The sequence below is a fragment of the Trachypithecus francoisi genome, unplaced genomic scaffold (assembly GCF_009764315.1).
Source record: "Trachypithecus francoisi isolate TF-2019V2 unplaced genomic scaffold, Tfra_2.0 Lachesis_group7, whole genome shotgun sequence".
Classification (NCBI taxonomy): Eukaryota; Metazoa; Chordata; class Mammalia; order Primates; family Cercopithecidae; genus Trachypithecus; species Trachypithecus francoisi.
Window position 1 is genome coordinate 98,869,933 of NW_022681472.1, and position 18,415 is coordinate 98,888,347.

An 18,415-nucleotide genomic window follows, 5' to 3' on the forward strand; every position below is an offset into this window, starting at 1 on the left:
ATGCGCTGCCTCATCAGATCATGGACAGCTGTCCAAGCGGGCTGCCTTGGCTCTTGGCCCGGTCATCCAGGGCTCACACACGATGGTTGGGCCACAGTCGCGGTACCCCCCAGGCTGCACCCAGGCTTTCCACCCTGCTTAGCAGGGCTCCGGGTCTCCGGGTAGAGCAGGGGGGTTCCTCCCTTGACATTTCCCCAGGGAGGAGCACGGCCACGCTCAGCGGCGGTCAGGCTGCTGCTCTTAGCTGTCTTTCCTTCTAACACTCAGGCTTCCCTTCCTGCCTCCCCGGGTTGCTGGAGAAAGACCCACAGAAGAGGCCTGAGGAGAGAATGGTGGTGAGGAGGCCGTGGGGCTGCGTGGAACCGGGAGGCTCTGCATCTTGTCCTGTTGGCCACCTCACCACGAGCTCCACCCTCCCGGGCGGGGGTGGGGTGACAGGAGGGGCTCACAGCACGTGTCCTGTAAGGAGCACCTTCCTTCCCGGGGCCAGCAGCCGTCACTCCCTGTGGGCCTGTAGAACCGAGTTTTCTCTGCATTTACCAGGCAGAGGATGCATGAAGCTACTTTGTGGCCAGAATGGGTGCACAGCAGCGTCCGTTGACAGCCATGCCTGTGACCTAGCCTTCCACCCCTCTGTCTCTGGGGAACACTTGCCTGGCCTTTGTGTCAGCACAGCGCACACGTGCCCAGTGTAAAGTCCACCAAGATTAGCTGGGCATGGTAGCGGGCGCCTGTAATCCCAGCTTCTCAGGAGTCTGAGGCAGGAGAATCACTTGAACCCGGGAGGCGGAGGTTGCAGTGAGCCAAGATCATGCCACTGCACTCCAGCCTGGGCGACAGAGTGAGACTCCATCTCAAAAAGAGTCCATTGAGAGAGCAGGTGGCAGATGCAGCTGAGGGCTCCAGGAATGGGAGGGCCACGTGGTGGCCACTGGCAGCCTTGACTGAAAGATGAAGGAGTCCATGGTGCTAGGAGGAGGAGTTGCATCCCAGCAGGCTCAGCTCCTGGAGCTGCCTCTCTGCACTCTGAAGGGAGGCCCAGTGGCTGCAATATTCTTTGGGAAGTACAATGCCGAGTAAATCAAGATATTTGGGGAGTCACTCTGGTTACAACGTATCATCAGCTCTGCTCACTGTCGTTCTGGGTGCTCATCGGGTCTGCCGTGCATGTCAGTCTTACGGGTCCTCAAACACATCAGGACCCTTCTAATGAAGAGTATGCATGTGGGGTTGACAGAACCTGACCTGGGCCAGGGTGGAGGGACAGCTGCGTCACTGAGTGCACGTCCAGCATGTCCAGCCCTAATAGCTTGCTTTGTTGTGTTTGCATCTGTGACCTCTTGGGAGCTAAATCACAGGCCCACCAAATGAAACGTTTTGGGGAATGTGAAATGGGTGGGTTTTGAGCTGGTCCCCAGTGTGAGCTTAATGTTGGAGCCACATTGGATTTGAAAACTTCAGAGGCTCCTTTTCCCAGGGCCAACCATCCTGTGTAAAATTCAAGGGCCGATGTGGAAGCCTGGAGTCCGATTACAGTGGTAACTCAATGAGGGGGGACCAGCTGTCATGCACCTGAGCATGACATCACCAGAATCACTCACTCCCCACTCCTCCCCTACCCACACGTACACTTGAGAAGTGTGGCAACCTGACTGCAGTACATGATACCTCACACAATCCAAGCAAAGGTAGCGCAGCCCTGCCTTAGGAAAGGTGAACCTGTGGCCTGCACACCCATTGCCACAGCTGGAGGGCTGTGTGCTTTCCACAGAGGGGTTGGCCAGCCTCGTCTTCTAGTCACATTACTTCAAAGGTGCTCAGTCCACTTACCCCACCTCCAGCTGCAGTGTCTCCAGTGGGGACCACGGCCACCATGTCGATGAGTTGCTGTGAGCCCCCTGTCCTGTGGGCCCCCTGTCCTGCGGGCCCCTGTCCTGCGGGCCCCGTGTCCTGCGGGCCAGCTGCTCAGCATGCGCATCACGGCCTCAGGGCTTTTTTTTGAGACAGAGTCTCGCTCTGTCGCCCAGGCTGAAGTGCAGTGGCACGATCTTGGCTCACTGCAACCTCTGCCTCCCAGGTTCAAGCAATTCTCTGCCTCAGCTTCCCGAGTAGCTGGGATTATAGGCATCCACCACCACGCCCAGCTGATTTTTGTCTTTTTAGTAGAGACGGGGTTTCACCATCTTGGCCAGGCTGGTCTTGAACTCCTGACCTCGTGATCCACCCGTCTCAGCCTCCCAAAGTGCTGGGATTACAGGCATGAGCCATCATGCCCGGCCGCCTCAGGGCCTTTTTGCAACTCCAGATGTGGGAGATGACAAAACCACGATGCTGAGAGGGGAAAGGGCGGAAACAATTGATTTGAAAAGGAATAAGGAAAGTGAGTGGCTAGTTAAAATGTCAGTATTTGGACACTGCTGAACAGATGTTGGGTGGGCCCAGCAGCCTGGGTGCTGCGGTGGGCTGTACGGCGGCCGCTGAGCAGTAGGACACGCTCTCCATCACGCGTCACCTTCCTTCGGGTTTACTCAGCAACCTGGCTGACCGTGGCCCTGGAGCCACACGCCTGAGCATCTGAGGATTTCCTAAAGGGGCTTGAGGTCTGTCACCTGGACACACAACTTGAGAGACGGAGTGACCCTCTCAGATGACTTACAGGTTGGGAGAGGAGAGATGTCTGAAGGGAAATACACCAAGTCTTTTGTGGCACCTCAGTGAAACTGACGGCTTCGGCCTTGTTCTTCAGGGCAGATCCTCCTGGCCAAATCTGTTCAGTGTGCAAGTGCAAACCTAGTCCTACTCTTTTCCTGATTCCATTTTTCCCTTTAATCCCGTAGATAAAATCCAGCCCTGGCTGGGCGCGGTGGCTCAAGCTTGTCATCCCAGCACTTTGGGAGGCCGAGACGGGCGGATCACGAGGTCAGGAGAGCGAGACCATCCTGGCTAACACGGTGAAACCCCGTCTCTACTAAAAAAAATACAAAAAAACTAGCCGGGCGAGGTGGCGGGCGCCTGTAGTCCCAGCTACTCGGGAGGCTGAGGCAGGAGAATGGCGTGAACCCGGGAGGTGGAGCTTGCAGTGAGCTGAGATCCGGCCACTGCACTCCAGCCTGGGCGGCAGAGCGAGACTCCGTCTCAAAAAAAAAAAAAAAAAAAATCCAGCCCTAGGCCGGGCGTGGTGTCTCACGCCTGTAATCCCAGCACTTTGGGAGGCTGAGGCAAGCGGATCACTTGAGGTCAGGCGCTTGAGACCAGCCTGGCAAACATGGTAAAACCCCAACTCTACTAAAAATACAAAAATTAGCCAGGGGTGGTGGTGGATGCCTGTTGTCCCAGCTACTGGGGAGGCTGAGAACACACTTCTCCAATCCCCCTGCGGCCGTCCCTCCTGGCAGCTGCTGAGCATTGCTGGCCACAGCCCTCAGCGGCCGCTCCCTTTGCTTTGACCTTGGCTGAAGTGGATGTTTGTGCCCAGGTTACGCCCCTTCCTGGGGCCGCATCCAGGACCTAGGAGATGGAGGGGTGCTGATGCCCGGCCCCGTGGCTCCTCTCTCAAGGACCATCCAGCTGCAGACCCCCCCACACGAGCCCTGCCATGCCTGCACAGAACTCGCCTCTGCACAAGCTCCCCACAGCACATCCCCTGCTGAGTGGCCCGGGGTCGGCCCTGGGTGTCTGGCCCACAGCACAGCAGATGAGACCTTCCACTTGGGGCCCAGAACACCCAGGCCCACATCCTCTTCCTTGCTCGTGTACTGCCCTGTCCTGTCCTTCACACACAGCCAAATGCCCTCACCGTGGATCCCCGGGGGGTCTGATTTGTCGGACGTGAAGAGAGGTGTTCTCTCGCCAGTAGGGCTGGAATACAGTTTGGGTTCCCTTGACCAATACATCAGGCAACTTTTGTCTGCAAAAGAGAGCTAAGTGCACGTTATTTTAGTGAAGTTTATTCCCAGTTAAATTCACACAGGACTTCTGCTCTCCGGGAAATATGGCACAAAGGGTCAAGTCCCCTTACTGCCCCCACTCCTGTGGAATGAACTCTCCTGATGGTGGAGTGTGTCCACTGTGAAAGCTGCTGCTACCATGGAGTCGGGGCGGCCCTGAAGTCCTCAGACACAGGCCTGTGATGGGACACAGCCCAAGACGCCTGCACGGAGGCAGTTCCAGGACCCACAGGGCGCCCTCAGGGTTGCACTACTCCAGACAGATGCTTGACCATCAATGACTGTCTTAACCCACGTACCAATTCCAGCTCCTGTAATAGACTCCTGTAAAAGACCCTTGGCTCTGAAAACAGCTTATGTGGGCTTCTTTTTTGTTCTTGTTTTTGTTGTTGTTTCTGAGATGGAGTCTCGTTCTGTCTCCCAGGCTGGAGTGCAGTGGTGCAATCTTGGCTCACCACAACCTCCACCTCCTGAGTTCAAGCAATTCTCTTGCCCCAGCCTCCCAAGTAGCTGGGATTACAGGCGCATGCCACCACACCCAGCTAATTTTTGTAGTTTTAGTAGTGACGGGGTTTCTCCATGTTGGCCAGGCTGGTCTTGAACTCCTGACCTCAGGTCATCCACCTGCCTCGGCCTCCCAAAGTGCTGGGATTACAGGGGTGAGCCACCACACCTGGCCCTTTTTGTTTTTAAGATTCCCCTTTTCCCCAACTCCGCTGGATACACCTATAGCCTGCCAAAGCTTGCATACCCCGAATTGCAATTCTCTGCCATTCCCAAATAAACTCGCTTATTTGGAGAGCTTGTCTCTGAGTTTCTTTTTAGGTTGACACCACAAATACTTGTCCCACACCTGTGTCGGTTTGTGTGTAGGCACAAACCTGCGTGTGTGCGCTCCTCGTCGTGTGGAGTCGTCCTGCACAGCCTGCATGTGCTTCTGTCATTCCGTCTGTGTGCACTTTCTAGCAACCTCATGCTGTCCCGTGAATGTGTCCTGCGCAAGGACACAGCCTGCAAGCCCAGCGTTTTGGTGTTGTGAATTCTGCCGCAGTGAACGTCCTTGCTCTTACATCTGTGTGTGCATGTGCCTATATCCCCGCTTTTGTGTCTGTGTGCACCTGGGCCTTGCCAGGCTCCTGGAGCTGCTGTAACACAGCACCCCAGACCAGGTGGCTGCAGACAACAGAAACGAATTCTCTCCCAGTTCTGGGGTCCCGATGTGCAAAATTAAGGCATCAGCAGGCTGTGCTCCCTCTGTAACCTGTAGGGGAAGGATACGCCCTAGCTTCTTCCGGTTTTCCGTGTTGCCGGCAGTTCCTGGCAGTTCTTGGCATGTAGATCACTCCAATCTCTGCCTCTGTTGGCACACGCATTCTCCCTGTGTCTCTGTCTTCATGTGACCAGCTTCTCATAAGAACACCAGTTATATTGGATTAGGGCCTACCCTCATGACCCCAGCGAATGACACCTGCAACAGCCTTCTCTCCAAATACCGTCATGTTCTGAGGTACTGGGGGTTAGGGCTTGAACATATATATTTCAGGGGACACTGCAATCCACAATGAAGGCACAGAATGGATTCCTAGAGGCTGATCTGCTGAGTCAGAGCAGGGCGGTTTTAGATTTAATAGCAGCAGACAGCCAAAAAAAACCCAGGAGCGTTCCACACTCCCAGGCTCCACAATGACACGGGTGCCCTCCACGGCCCCTTATTCTGGGTCTTCCTCATCCTGGCACTGCTGCGACTTGCCCCTCGCTGTTCCCTGGGCAGCATGGCTCTCTTCCGACATGCATCGGCCTTTGTACTTCTTTGGCGTCCAAGTCATTGGCCTGTGTTTTCCGGTTGGCTGTTGAGTCTTTTCACAGCTCCTTATAGAGTTATCCTTTGTCTGTTTTATTTGTTGTAAATATTTTTGCCAAGATTGTCATTTGCCTTCCAATTTACGGTGTAGTTTACCGTAAGTTTTTCACACTGATTTCCTGTCTTCACAGAAAATCTTTTATGCCTCTGAGTTTTCTTTTCTATTTTATTATTTTATTTTATTTTATTTTGAGACAGAGTCTCACTCTGTCACCCAGGCTGGAGTACAGTGGTGTGATCTTGGCTTACTGCAAACTCCACCTCCTGGGTGGATTCTCCTGTTTCAGCCTCCCAATTACAGCTGGGATTACAGGCATGTGCCACCATGCCCAGCTAACTTTTTTTTTTTTTTTTTTTAATAGAGATGGGGTTTTGCCATGTTGGCCAGGCTGGTCATGAACTCCTGGCCTCAAGTAATCCACCTTCCTTGGCCTCCCAAAGGCTGGATTACAGGTGCGAGCCATCATGCCTGGCTTTGGGTTTTCTTTTTTAAAAAATGCTTTCCACGTCCTCAAATTATTTCCAAATTTGCTTCCAATACTTAATGTTTTTACTTTTTAAAGAAGTTAACAGACTTTGTATCTTTAGGGCAGTTTTAGAATTACTGAAAAATTGATCAGAGTACAGAGATCCCATAATACCCCTTCATAGGCACTTTCCCCTATTATATTATTATCATTATTTTGAGCTGGAGTCTGACTCTGTCATCCAGGCTGGAGGGCAGTGGTGTGATCTTGGCTCACTGCAACCTCTGCCTTCAAGCGATTCTCCTGCCTCAGCGTCACGAGTAGCTGAGATGACAGGTGCCCACTACCAGGCCAGGCTAATTTTTGTATTTTTAATAGAGACGGGGTTTCACCATGTTGGCCAGGCTGGTCTTGAACTCCTAACCTCAGGTGATCTGCCCGCCTCGGCCTCCTGAAGTGTTGGGATTACAGGCGTGAGCCACCGCACCCAGCCACTCTCCCCGATTATTAACATGTTGCCTTAGTGTGGCTCCTCTTCTGTGACTGACAGGCAATATTGTTATGTGACTTTTAACTAAAGCCCACAGTTCACATTAGGGCTTCACTCTTGGTGTTATAGATTCCATGATTCAGAAAAACCACGTTTGCACAATTGTAGTATTGTATGGGGTAGTTTTGCTGCCCTAAAAATGCTTCACCTTTTCACCCCATCCTCCCCCAACCCCTGGCAACCACTGGTCCTTTAACTGTCCCCCGCTCCCTTTTGCCTTTTCCAGAATGTTGCAGTTGGAATCATACAGCCTGCTGCCTTTTCAGACCGGCTTCTCTTACTTAGCAACGCGCACTTAAGTTTTCTGTCTTTTTACGGCTTGACGGCTTGTTTCTTTTCAGTGCGGAACAATATTCCATTGTCTGGATGGATCAGAGTGTACCCATTCACCTACTGAAGGACATCCTGGCTGCTTGAGTTTGGGCCATTATTAATAAAACGTCTATAAACATCCATGTGTGGGATTTTTGTTTGTTTTTTGGAGATAGCGTCTTGCTCTGTGGCCCAGGCTGGAGTGTAGTGGCAGATCTCAGCTCACTGCAAGCCTCTGCCTCCTGGGTTCAAGCGATTCTTGTGCCTCAGCCTCCCGAGTAGCTGGGATTACAGGTGTGCACCACCACACCCGGCTAACTACATGTGTGGGTTTTTATAAGGACACATATAAAAATGTTCAACTCCTTTGGGCGAATGCCAAGGAGTGCTATTGTGGATGGTATGGTGAGAGTACGTTTCGAACCTGCCAAACTCTCTTCCCCAATGGCTGTGCCATTCTGCCTTCCCACCAGTAATGACTGGGCGCTTCTGTTGCTCCTCATCCTTGGTGGCCTTTGGTGGTGTCAGTGTCCTAGATTTATCCACTCACAGGTGTGTTTTACTTGAACGTTTGGATCTTTATTCACAAAGAGCCAACCTTCCAGACAGGCTGAGTGAGTGGGCTCCCTTTACTTTTTCCAGGGCCCGGCTGTCCCCCTCCCCAATACAATTCTTGCCCCAGGGCCAGACACCCTTGCACCAAAAAGCGTCACACACAGGGACGACCCAGCTACACAGACCCTAAGGTCGAGGTCCATGCAGGGAGGTGCATGGGGCCCTGCAAGCCAGGGAAGCTGCCCGCCTCCCAGCAGCTGCACCTACCTCCCTGCCCGCCCGCCCGGGGCACAGAGCCCCAGCGTTGGCAACTCCTCGTGAGGGGACAGAGATGGCTCAGGTGGGCCCACCCTGCTCCCTGGGGGAACTGGGGGCACCCACGTGCGTCCAATGTCCAAGCTGCAAGGGAGCTCAGCGCCTGCTTTCCCCGAATGCTCTCTGGGACCCCGAGACCCTGCCCTCAGCAAAGCCACAGGCCTGCTCAGAGGGAGGAGCCGGCCCGCAGGACAAGGAGCAAGGGAGGCCACCTCCAACCCGCAGAGCCGCAGCCGCCCCCACGCACCCCCGGAACCCACGCCGCCCCGACGCGAGGCCCGGCGCGCTCTAGCCGCGGGCACTCGCTGGTCGCGTCGCGGCCACAATGCAGCATGAGCGCCAGCTGGGCGCGCGTCCCACGCAGTCCCTAAGTCTGACCCTCCATGGAGCGGCATTTTAGTAACCGCCTGTACACATCCAGACGCGACAACTAAATGCCACACGTGAGCCTGGAAGATGGGGACAGCTACAGAAACACTCGGGACGGGTGACAAAACTGTGATGTGAGCGATGATGGGATAATATTCCTCCACAGTAAACGTCCTGGTTCTGATCACTGCACTGCGGCATCGTAGGAGAACATCCTCTGTTCAGGAAATACGCACGAAAGTACTTCGCGCTACGGGGCCAGCGTCTCCAACCGCATCTCCAACGGTTCCGAAGCAACGCGCGTGCACAGCCATACACACGGACCAAATTCACGGGCGGCGTCAGCGGCCAGGCATTCGGATAAAGGGTCCATGGCCGTCCCTGTGCTACTCCTGCAACTTTCTCTAAGTTGGAAAGTATACCAAAGTTTTTAAATTACTAAAAATCTCCCAATAGCTGGAACATGACTTCCTCTTGGCGCGGAGAACAAAGCCCAAGCTCTTGCCCCGGGTCTCCCCGTGGCGGCCCCGCTGCCAGCTGCTGCGTTGTCGCCTGTCCGCGCCCGCCGGTGCCCGGGCTTGCTTCTGAGCCTGCCGGCTCGCGGTGGGGCTCCGCTGAGGGCAGGGACGCGGGGTCCCAGAGGGCATTCAGGGAAAGCTGGCGCTGAGCTCCCTTGCAGCTTGGAAATTGGAAGCACGAATGAGTGGCCCCGGTGCCGGCCGGAAATGCTAGAGCTTGCACGTGGGTGTCAGAGCCGTCTGGGGGCCACGCCTTTATTAACCATTGCATTATCCCCCTAAGCGTCCTGCGCGCCAGGCTCGCCCACACCGGGGACTCCCGGGCCTCCCTCCCTGCAGGTTCAGGCTCTCCCCGGGGAGGCTTCTGCCGCAGCGTCAGCATTCACGCTCTCCTCCGACTGTGGGGGGAGAAGGGCCGGATCCCGATCCCGGGACAGACCAGAGCGAAGCTTGGGGCCAGACTTCGTAGAGCGGAGAGTGTCCTGTGAGGACACCCTCAATGAGGACCCCGAAGAGATCCGAGAGCCCTCGAGTGACTGCGCCAGGGACAGGGCCCGGGAGCCTGCGCGCGACGCGGTCAGGGATGGGATCCGGGATCGCACCTTTGAAGTGGCCAGCGATGGGACCGCGGAGTCCATGATTGATAGCACCAACGAGGGGACCCGGGAAGCCTCGTGCAAGGAGACCACGGACGGGGCCCGGGAGGCCGCGCGCGACGGGACCACGGACGGGGTCTGGGAGGCCGCGCGCGACGGGACCACGGACGGGGTCTGGGAGGCCGCCCGCGACGGGCCTATGGGGGCGGCTAATGACCCGGGGCGCGAGGTGGGCAGGGAGGAGGCCGGGGGCTCCCAGAGCGGCGGGCCTCCGGGGCCCCTGCGCAGCCAACCGTGCACACGCGCCAGGTCCCGCGTGTCCTCGTGCTCGCGGTGCAGCTGCTCGCGCTGTTCCAGCAGCTGGCGCCGCGTGTCGTGAAGCAGCTGAGTCCGGCGGAGCAGCAGCAGCAGCTCCTGCCGCAGGCGCCCGTTGTCCGCCTTGATGGCCTGCGTGTGCGCCACAAGCGCGCGCGCCGCCTCCCGCTCCGCGCGCCGTGCCAGGGACTGCACGCACTGACGCGCCTCGCGCTCGAAGGCCGCCTTGTCCTCCAGGAAGCGCCGCTTCACGCGGTGGAGCAGCTGTGTGTGCTCCACGCGCATATGCAGAAGATCGCGCTCCAGCGCCCGGATCCGAGCCAGCTGCTCCAGTTGCAGCACCTGCGGCGTGGGCGCCGTCAGCTCACCCCCACCCAGCCCCCGGCCTGGCCGTCAGCCCCGCCCCGCCGCACCCCGGCCGCGGGCGCGCGCACTGGCCTTGTAGGGCTGCAGCTCCTGCACCTGCCGCGCCATGTGTGCCGCGCGCGCCTCCATCTCCAGCAGCTGCGCGCGTACCCCGTCCTCGCGCCCGTGGTAGAGCGAGGCCAGTTCCGCCCGCTGCCAGTGGATCTGCGCCAGGTCCACGCGGTTCTGCTCGTCCAGCCGGACGATGGCGTTGGCGCAGCGCTGGGCGCGCGCGCTCCCGTAGCTGGCGTAGAGCCGGTTCTCCTCGCGCAGGCGCAGCGCCTCGCGGTCCAGGAAGGCGTTCTCCCGCAGCACCTGGTCCACGCGCTCCTCACAGGCGTCCAGCTGCTCCGAGAGCAGCGCGTGTTCGCGTTGCAGGTACTGCGCCCGCTCAGACAGCGGCTGCTTGGCACCCGCGGCCGCCGCACCCCCTGGCTGGCTCCCCGCGCTCGGCCCGCGCTTTTTCTTGGGCGCCATGGATTGCTGCCTGGACCACCAGGACTGGTGAAGGCAGCGACCCCGCCCCCTTCCCCAGCTTAGCCCTTCCTCTTACCCAGCCTAAATATTATGGGCCCCGGGCCTAGAGGTGGGACGCGTCTCAGGGTCACGAGGCTTTTGGGGAGGCAGATCGAGGCTTTGGGTCTCGGGGGTCAGGGCAGCTTTGCCAGCCTTCACTCGTGGGCTCCCGCTGGACCTTGGCTGTGCGTCTCGGTGCGGCCAACATTAGTAATGTTGCTGCTCGGCGGGCACGTCTCTATGGAGACAGAACTTAGTCGTCCTCTCCCACCCCCACCCCGTTACTTGGGCGATGGCCGACTCCTTCATTCCGTACCACTTCCTCCTCCTAAGTCGCCCGCGACTGCTTGTGAATGCGCCCCAGAGACAGGGCCTGAGCTGACAAGACTGGGCTTCAGGCGGACTCCGGACGTGCTTCTGAATCTCACAGAGCCCAGCAGCGCCCTTCGCCTTGGGTTCAGCAATGGGCCTCCTCCCGGGCTGTCCTCCCCTTGAGGAGGAGCTTCTCACCACGCTCCCCCCGCCCCGTTTCCCACGTGAAATCTCTGCGTTGTCAGGAGGGGCGCTTCCCTGGAGCATTCGCCTCTTCAGGGACCCTTGCTTTCCTTGAGCAGTTCGTGATTCCTTCGGTGAGGGCCCCGTGGGAATTGGGGTTCCTGAAGCATGGAGTCCACTGGGCGCCTGGAGAGCGCTTCTCTCTGAAGTTCGTAAACCCGTGCGTGCGGCGCCCGCTCAACTCATCCGCGGCTCTGCAGCTGGGCAGCTTCCCTTCCCGTGTGCCCGGATGGCTGAGCGCATAGGGAGCCAACGGGGACTCGCTTTTTCTCCTTTTCTGTTGACTTTGTGGACACAACATCATTATTGAAACCATCCCTATAAACTTTATTAAATTAATCAGGGAAGAAGGGAGGAGAGAGAGGAAAACCCAGCTTGCATTTCGCTCAGCATTCATGGTGAGGTCGGCCTGCCTCCCAACCCCTTCCTCAGAGCTGTTTGGTGCCTGTGGCCCCAGAATCACACAGACCCTGTCACAAGAGTAGAGGTTCCCATAACTGCTCTGTAGGTAACAACTTAAACGTTGTAAAATGTGAAGTTTCCTATTTGACAGGTCCTGCACACGCATGAAACGACTGACCCAGCTGGTCTGAAGTACCCCCACCAGGAGCTGATGCGCCAAAGAACACAGGGTCCACATCCTGGGGACTTATCCCCTTTCCCCGCCAATTGATGACCCCATTTTACAGTCCCTCACCCGCCACAATTCCCTTAAAAACCCCAGCCCAGAACTCAGGGACATGGATTTGAAGGTCCCCCCCATCTCCTCGCTCGGTGCCCAGGGATCATGACAGTTTCTCTGCGGCAAACTCTGCTGTCTTGATGTATTGGTCGTTACTGCACAGCAGGCATCACAACCTGTTGGTCCTGTAAGATCTGCCTCAGTCTAGACCAGCTGTCCCCAGCTCCCGTGCTGTTAGATGCCTCAGGAACAATGTGTGCAGCAGCCTTCGACACACAACTTGAATTGACCCCTATTTTGTGTCCTGTTATCGTAGAGTTGAGTTTCTGCCCAGTTTGTCCACATTTGCTGGGATGTGGGCAGGTTTGAGGATCTTTGACTTGTAGCTTTGTGAGGGACACAGTTTAGAAAACCATGTTTACACAGAGGTTTGTGGTGGAGACTGTCTGGTGGCTCATGGACATGGCTGGGCTTGGTCTGATCAGCCAACCTGCCTGAAAAGTGCAGCAGGGCCTTTTAAAATTAGGAACACGATTGAGGCATTTTACTCCTTGTAAAAAAATGTATTTTAGGCTGGGTGCGGTAGCTCACGCCTGTAATCCCAGCACTTTGGGAGGCTGAGGCGGGCGGATCATAAGGTCAGGAAATCCAGACCATCCTTGCCAACCAACATGGTGAAACCCCGTCTCTACTAAAAATACAAAAAATTAGCTGGGGATGGTGGCAGGCACCTGTAGTCCCAGCTACTTGGGAGCCTGAGGCAGGAGAATGGCGGGAACCTGGGAGGCGGAGCTTGCAGTGAGCCAAGATCACGCCACTGCACTCCAGCCTGGGTGACAAAGCAAGACTCTGTCTCAGAAAAAAAAAAAATGTATTTTATAGCCGGGCGTGGTGACTCACGCCTGTAATCCCAGCACTTTGGGAGGCCGAGGTGGGTGGCTCACGAGGTCAGGAGATCGAGACCAGCCTGACCAACATGGTGAAACCCCGTCTCTACTAAAAATAAAAAAAAATTAGCCAGGCGTGGTGGCGGGCGCCTGTAATCCCAGCTACTCGCGAGGCTGAGGCAGGAGAATTGCTTGAACCCTCGAGGCAGGGGTTGCAGTGAGCTGAGATTGCACCACTATTTCAGCCTGGGTGACAGAGTGAGACTCTGTCTCGAAAAAAATATATATAAGTAAAAATAAGAGGACACAAACTGCCAAACAAGGCAGTCTGTTTAGCATTAATATTGTAATAGGACATTGTTACAAACTCCTAAACTGCATCTGAGTGTTGGCTTTAATATGTGGGCTTTTCTTTTCTTTTTTTTTTTTTTTTGAGACGGAGTCTCGCTCTGTCACCCAGGCTGGAGTGCAGTGGCCAGATCTCAGCTCACTGTAAGCTCCGCCTCCCGGGTTTATGCCATTCTCCTGCCTCAGCCTCCCGAGTAGCTGGGATTACAGGCGCCGCCACCTCGCCCGGCTAGTTTTTTTTTGTATTTTTAGTAGAGACGGGGTTTCACAGTGTTAGCCAGGATGGTCTCGATCTCCTCACCTCGTGATCCGCCCGTCTCGGCCTCCCAAAGTGCTGGGATTACAGGCTTGAGCCACCGCGCCCGGCCTATGTGGGCTTTTCATATGAAAACGGTGCCTCTCCTTTCACAGAAAATTGGGAAAAGACCACACGGAATCATGAGAAAACATGAGCCTCCATCCCTGCATCCCTGCAGCAGGGACCCACCTGCCATGGGGGACAGGCTCAGGTACAGGGGCCCTTAATGCCCAGCGTTACCTCTTCTGGTTTCTTGCCATGGCCCCACCCCGGTGCGCTCCACCCCACTACCCTCAGGCCTTGTGTGGGGTCACTGTCCCCATTTGACAGATTGAGAAACTGAGGCAGCAATAGGCAGAGGTCTGCTCACATGGGCCGGTCAGGTCCCCCACAGTCTCAGACCCCATACCACCCCAGGCCACGCCATGTCCCGGCTCTGGACTGCTCTTTCCCTGCCCCCATCCCCACTGCACCTGCACATCTGCCGCTGGAGGGTCTGCGTTGCTCTTTGCCTTTCAGTCCCTGGTGAGGTGAGGTTTTAAGTTTTAAGTTATCCCTGCCTGTGGGTTTCTTGATTTTTCTTTGCTTTAAATCTCACCAATGCCTCCTCACAGAGAGGTCTGGGAGCCTTCTGCTCTCCTCTGTCTGGGCATCCTGGAGGCTTCCTTCTTCCCAATTCTGCAATTCCCACTTCTGCAACCCCTGCCCCACCCACCAACTCCATGAAATAGTTGGGGAAGCCCTGACCCCAGCCCTAGTGTAGTCCGGACACCCCGTCCCTGCGACCACACCCCTGCCCCCCAGGCCTCTGCCCAGCCCAGCACATTAACCTCTGCCCTGACCTGGGTCTGGCCACCAGCTGCCCAGCTGTGCCTCTGACCTGTGGGGATGAGGGGCAGGAGGACACCTTGTTTCTTCTGGGGACCGCGCTGCACGGGGCGATTCTTCACGGGGAAGTGGGGGGAGTCTGGCCTTGGGGACAGCTCACATACCTCCTCAGGATCCCCAAGGCTTTTCTGTCACTGTGTTAGGAAGGCAGGCGGTCTCTGGGGTTCACCAGGTCCTGCACCATCCATGGAGACAGAACTCACTTCCTGTGACACATCTCCCACCCTCGGGGGTCTTCCCGGCCCCCTCCGCAAGTGGCCTGGTGGTCTTTGTCCCCCCAGGACCCGCAATCACACCCCCCTCAGACACAGCCTGGCAAACAGGAAAGGCCCTGGGACGAGGGGCGCTGTCTGCTCCCTGTGAGGCCCTCCCCTCCCACAGCTGGGCCAGGCTCCCTCCTTTTACCACCTGCCCCACTGCCCCAAAGCCGGGCCAGCCTCCCTCCTCCTCACCACAGCCGGGCCAGCCTCCCTCCACCTCACCACAGCCGGGCCAGCCTCCCTCCTCCTCACCACAGCGGGCCAGCCTCCCTCCACCTCACCACAGCCGGGCCAGCCTCCCTCCACCTCACCACAGCCTGGCCAGCCTCCCTCCTCCTCACCACAGCCTGGCCAGCCTCCCTCCTCCTCACCACAGCCGGGCCAGCCTCCCTCCTCCTCACCACAGCCTGGCCAGCCTCCCTCCTCCCCACCCTCACCACAGCTGAGTCAGCCTCCCTTCCTGCCCCCACCGCCCCCACAGCCAGGCCAGCCTCCCTCCCCCACACATCCAGGCAAGCCTCTCTCCTGCACCCCAGCCCCTTAGGCTGGGCCCTGCTGGGGACCCTGAAGGCTGCAGCACAGGGCCGCCTTGTGTTTGCTCCTGGGGCTCGTGGGCTCCCACAGGCTCCCTGGGTGTCCCCCACCCTCCGTACCCCTGTCTTTCTGCCTTTGCTGCTTTGCATGTCCTGCCTGATTCATCTCCTGAGACTGGGGTGAGCCCTGCACTGAGCGTAGCCACGGCGGCGGGGCTGTGTGCCTGGCACACTGAGCGTAGCCCTCCCAGCAGCCTCTGTTCCCATTTCACAGATGGAGAAACCGAGGCAAGGTGAGTTGTCCAAAGCCCCCTGGAAATGCTGGGGCTGTGACTTGGACCTGTGAGGGGTTCCTCCCACTTCTCTGCACTTCCTCCACATGGGACCCCAGGACCCAAGGGGCAGCTCCACCCCGTACACCTCGTCCCTTGTACAGCAGCTCAGAGCTGGTGCTGATGGCCAAGAGGGCAAAGGGGACGACGGGCAGGACCACAAGGGAGGCCCAGTGGAGCTGCCCACCCCGTGTATCCTCTGGTTGGGGTCAGGCACTGGGGCCCCAATCCTGTTTCTTTCGCGCCCTGGGCCCAACCTGAACCTGTCCTCTGCCCCATATCCCTGGCAGGCCTCCCCGGAACCCCACCCACGGGCTAGCTTAGGCAAGGGTGTTTGAGACAAAGACCCTGCCCCCGTGGCCAGGTACCTCAGAACCCATGCCAGATCCACATAAGGCTCTCGGTCAGCCCCGGATGGAAGCTCCAGCCCCAGGCCGGGACATGCATCAGCTCCCACACCCACGGTTGTCCCAGAGAAAGCGCTCTGCCCTCCCCCGTCCACACCACGAGGGCCATGGCTGCACTGCCGCACCTGTGCAGGTACGAGCACGAGGCCCCAGCCAGCAGGCCCTGACCAGGTCATTCCTGATCATCCATAACCAGGGCAGTGGGGGACTGCGGTGTGGTCCAGGTAGGCCTGCATGGGGCCCCTTCAGAGTCATCTACCTCTGTGAGGAAGAAGATGGTCAAAGGAGGGTGTCCAGGGTCCAGAGCCCCTACACAGGCTTCAATGATGACACCTGCACCCAGCTCCAGAGACATCCTGAGAGGCAGCCATCAGGGGTGCCCAGCTAAAGACACGCCTCCTTGGGGACGCTCATTTTGAGTCCATGCCTCCAGATGCATGATCTCAGAGAAAATCACATCCGAAACTGGCGTGTGTCCCCACCGGAGGGGCTCAGGTAAATGACTGGAGTGACCGGGGGGCTGGGCCTGGGGTACCTAGGTCTATAGCCTACACCGGAGAAGGAGAGAGGGGAGGCTTGGGGTACCTGGGTCTATAGCCCAGGCCCAGAGCAGGAGAGAGGAGAGATCTGGGGTACCTGAGTCTGTAGCCTACACGCAGAGCAGGAGAGAGGGGAGATATGGGGTACATATTCCTGTACCTCAGGTACAGTATCTGAGTCTGTAGCCCACACCTGGAGCAGGAGAGAGGAGAGGGCCATTTTGGAGTCCACCAGGTAGCCCCAGTAGGACAGGGAGAGGCTGTGTGTGAGATGGGATGGGTAGTGGGCCATGGCTGTGACATAGGAGAGGTCAGGGTGGTGATACCTTCTCAGACTGTGACACTCAGAGGCAAGGTAGGATCTCAGCTCACACAATGGCACACGGATGGTGCCCTTAGGGGAGAGGGCGGGGGCCATGCATGGGGACTGTTGCAGTTTGGGAGGTGGGGGCCAGGGGAGTTTGGTTTCCTGGGTTACGGAATGCTGAGTGTGTGAAGTAAGAGGCTCCAGCCACACTGTTTCACTGGAGGCTGTGATCTGGGCCCCACCCTTGTGGCTTTGGGTCTTCTGGATGATGACCTCCCCGTAGACCTCACCCATGATTTCCCCATGGATTGGCTAAAAATTCAGTGCAAGGTCCAGGTCAATAACGCACCCAAAATAAAGCTAAAAGTTACAACCGCATGCGACAAAACTTATCGTGACTTAGCCCAGGCGCAGTGGCTTATGCCTGTGATCCCAGCACTTTGGGAGGCCGAAGCGGGCAGATCACATGAGATCAGGAGTTCGAGACCAGCCTGGCCAACATGGTGAGACCCCATCTCTACCGAAAATACAAAAATTAGCAGGATGTGGTGGCACGCGCCTGTAGTCCCAGCTACTCAGGAGACTGAGGCAGGAGAATCATTTGAACCCAGGAGGTAGAAGTTGCAGTGAGCTGAGATTGTACCACTGCACTCCAGCATGGGTGACAGAGCAAGACTCCATCTCAATAAATAAATAAGTAAAATAAATTATAAAAAAACTTACTGTGGCTTATTGTCAAATAAATTTGACTAACAAATGCTGAGAAAAAATAATCTTGACAAAATTTATATTGGCAAGAATATTTGGACAAGGGAAAGTTGGACTTGGTTGAAATAGTGCTCCCAAGAGAAACTACACAGTAACAGATTTTTATTTTTTATTTTATTTTATTTTATTTTTTTGAGATGGAGTCTCGCTCTGTCGCCCAGGCTGGAGTGCAGTGGCCGGATCTCAGCTCACTGCAAGCTCCGCCTCCCGGGTTTACGCCATTCTCCTGCCTCAGCCTCCCGAGTAGCTGGGACTACGTGTTCCGCCCATCTCGGCCTCCCAAAGTGCTGGGATTACAGGCTTGAGCCACCGTGCCCGGCCCACAATAACAGATTTTTAAAAATCCAACTAGGCCGGGGGTGGTGTCTCACACCTGTAATCCCAGCACTTTGGGAGGCCTCGGTGAGCAGATGATGAGGTCAGGAGATTGAGACCATCCTGACTAACATGGTGAAACCCCTTCTCTACTAAAAATACAAAAAATTAGCCGGGCGTGGTGGCGACGCCTGTAGTCCCAGCTACTCGGGAGGCTGAGGCAGGAGAATGGCGTAAACCCGGGAGGCAGAGCTTGCAGTGAGCCGAGATCGCGCCACTGCACTCCAGCCTGGGCGACAGAGCGAAACTCTGTCTCAAAAAAAAAAAAAAGGCCGGGCGCGGTGGCTCAAGCCTGTAATCCCAGCACTTTGGGAGGCCGAGACGGGTGGATCACGAGGTCAGGAGATCGAGACCATCCTGACTAACACGGTGAAACCCCGTCTCTACTAAAAAGTACAAAAAACTAGCCGGGCGAGGTGGTGGGCGCCTGTAGTCCCAGCTACTCGGGAGGCTGAGGCAGGAGAATGGCGTAAACCCGGGAGGCGGAGCTTGCAGTGAGCTGAGATCCGG

At 56.9% G+C, this 18,415-nt stretch overlaps 1 protein-coding gene across 3 annotated transcripts; it reads right to left on the reverse strand.

Annotated features, from left to right (window-relative positions):
- Positions 1 to 8,309: 8,309 nt before the first annotated feature.
- CCDC166 (coiled-coil domain containing 166) lies at positions 8,310 to 11,064 on the reverse strand. 3 transcript variants are annotated; one of them, XM_033203182.1, is made up of 3 exons: positions 10,322 to 11,064; positions 9,497 to 10,147; positions 8,310 to 9,376 (listed from the first exon to the last, which is right to left on the reverse strand). In XM_033203182.1, exons 1-3 carry the CDS (start codon positions 10,685 to 10,687, stop codon positions 9,236 to 9,238), a joined length of 1,158 nt encoding a protein of 385 aa, XP_033059073.1. In that variant the 5' UTR covers positions 10,688 to 11,064; the 3' UTR covers positions 8,310 to 9,235. The 3 variants fall into 3 exon arrangements, with proteins under 3 accessions (XP_033059073.1, XP_033059072.1, XP_033059074.1); XM_033203181.1 differs by having other exon boundaries at positions 8,310 to 10,147; XM_033203183.1 differs by having other exon boundaries at positions 8,310 to 10,147; positions 10,244 to 11,064.
- Positions 11,065 to 18,415: the final 7,351 nt, after the last annotated feature.

Bases quoted from the DNA above. Each gene is read 5' to 3' on its own strand.
- CCDC166 (XM_033203183.1), bottom strand. From the start codon at position 10,687: ATGGCGCCCAAGAAAAAGCGCGGGCCGAGCGCGGGGAGCCAGCCAGGG. The intron at 10,148-10,243 runs GCCAGTGCGCGC...CCCACGCCGCAG, and splicing joins AGGAGCTGCAGCCCTACAAG to GTGCTGCAACTGGAGCAGCT.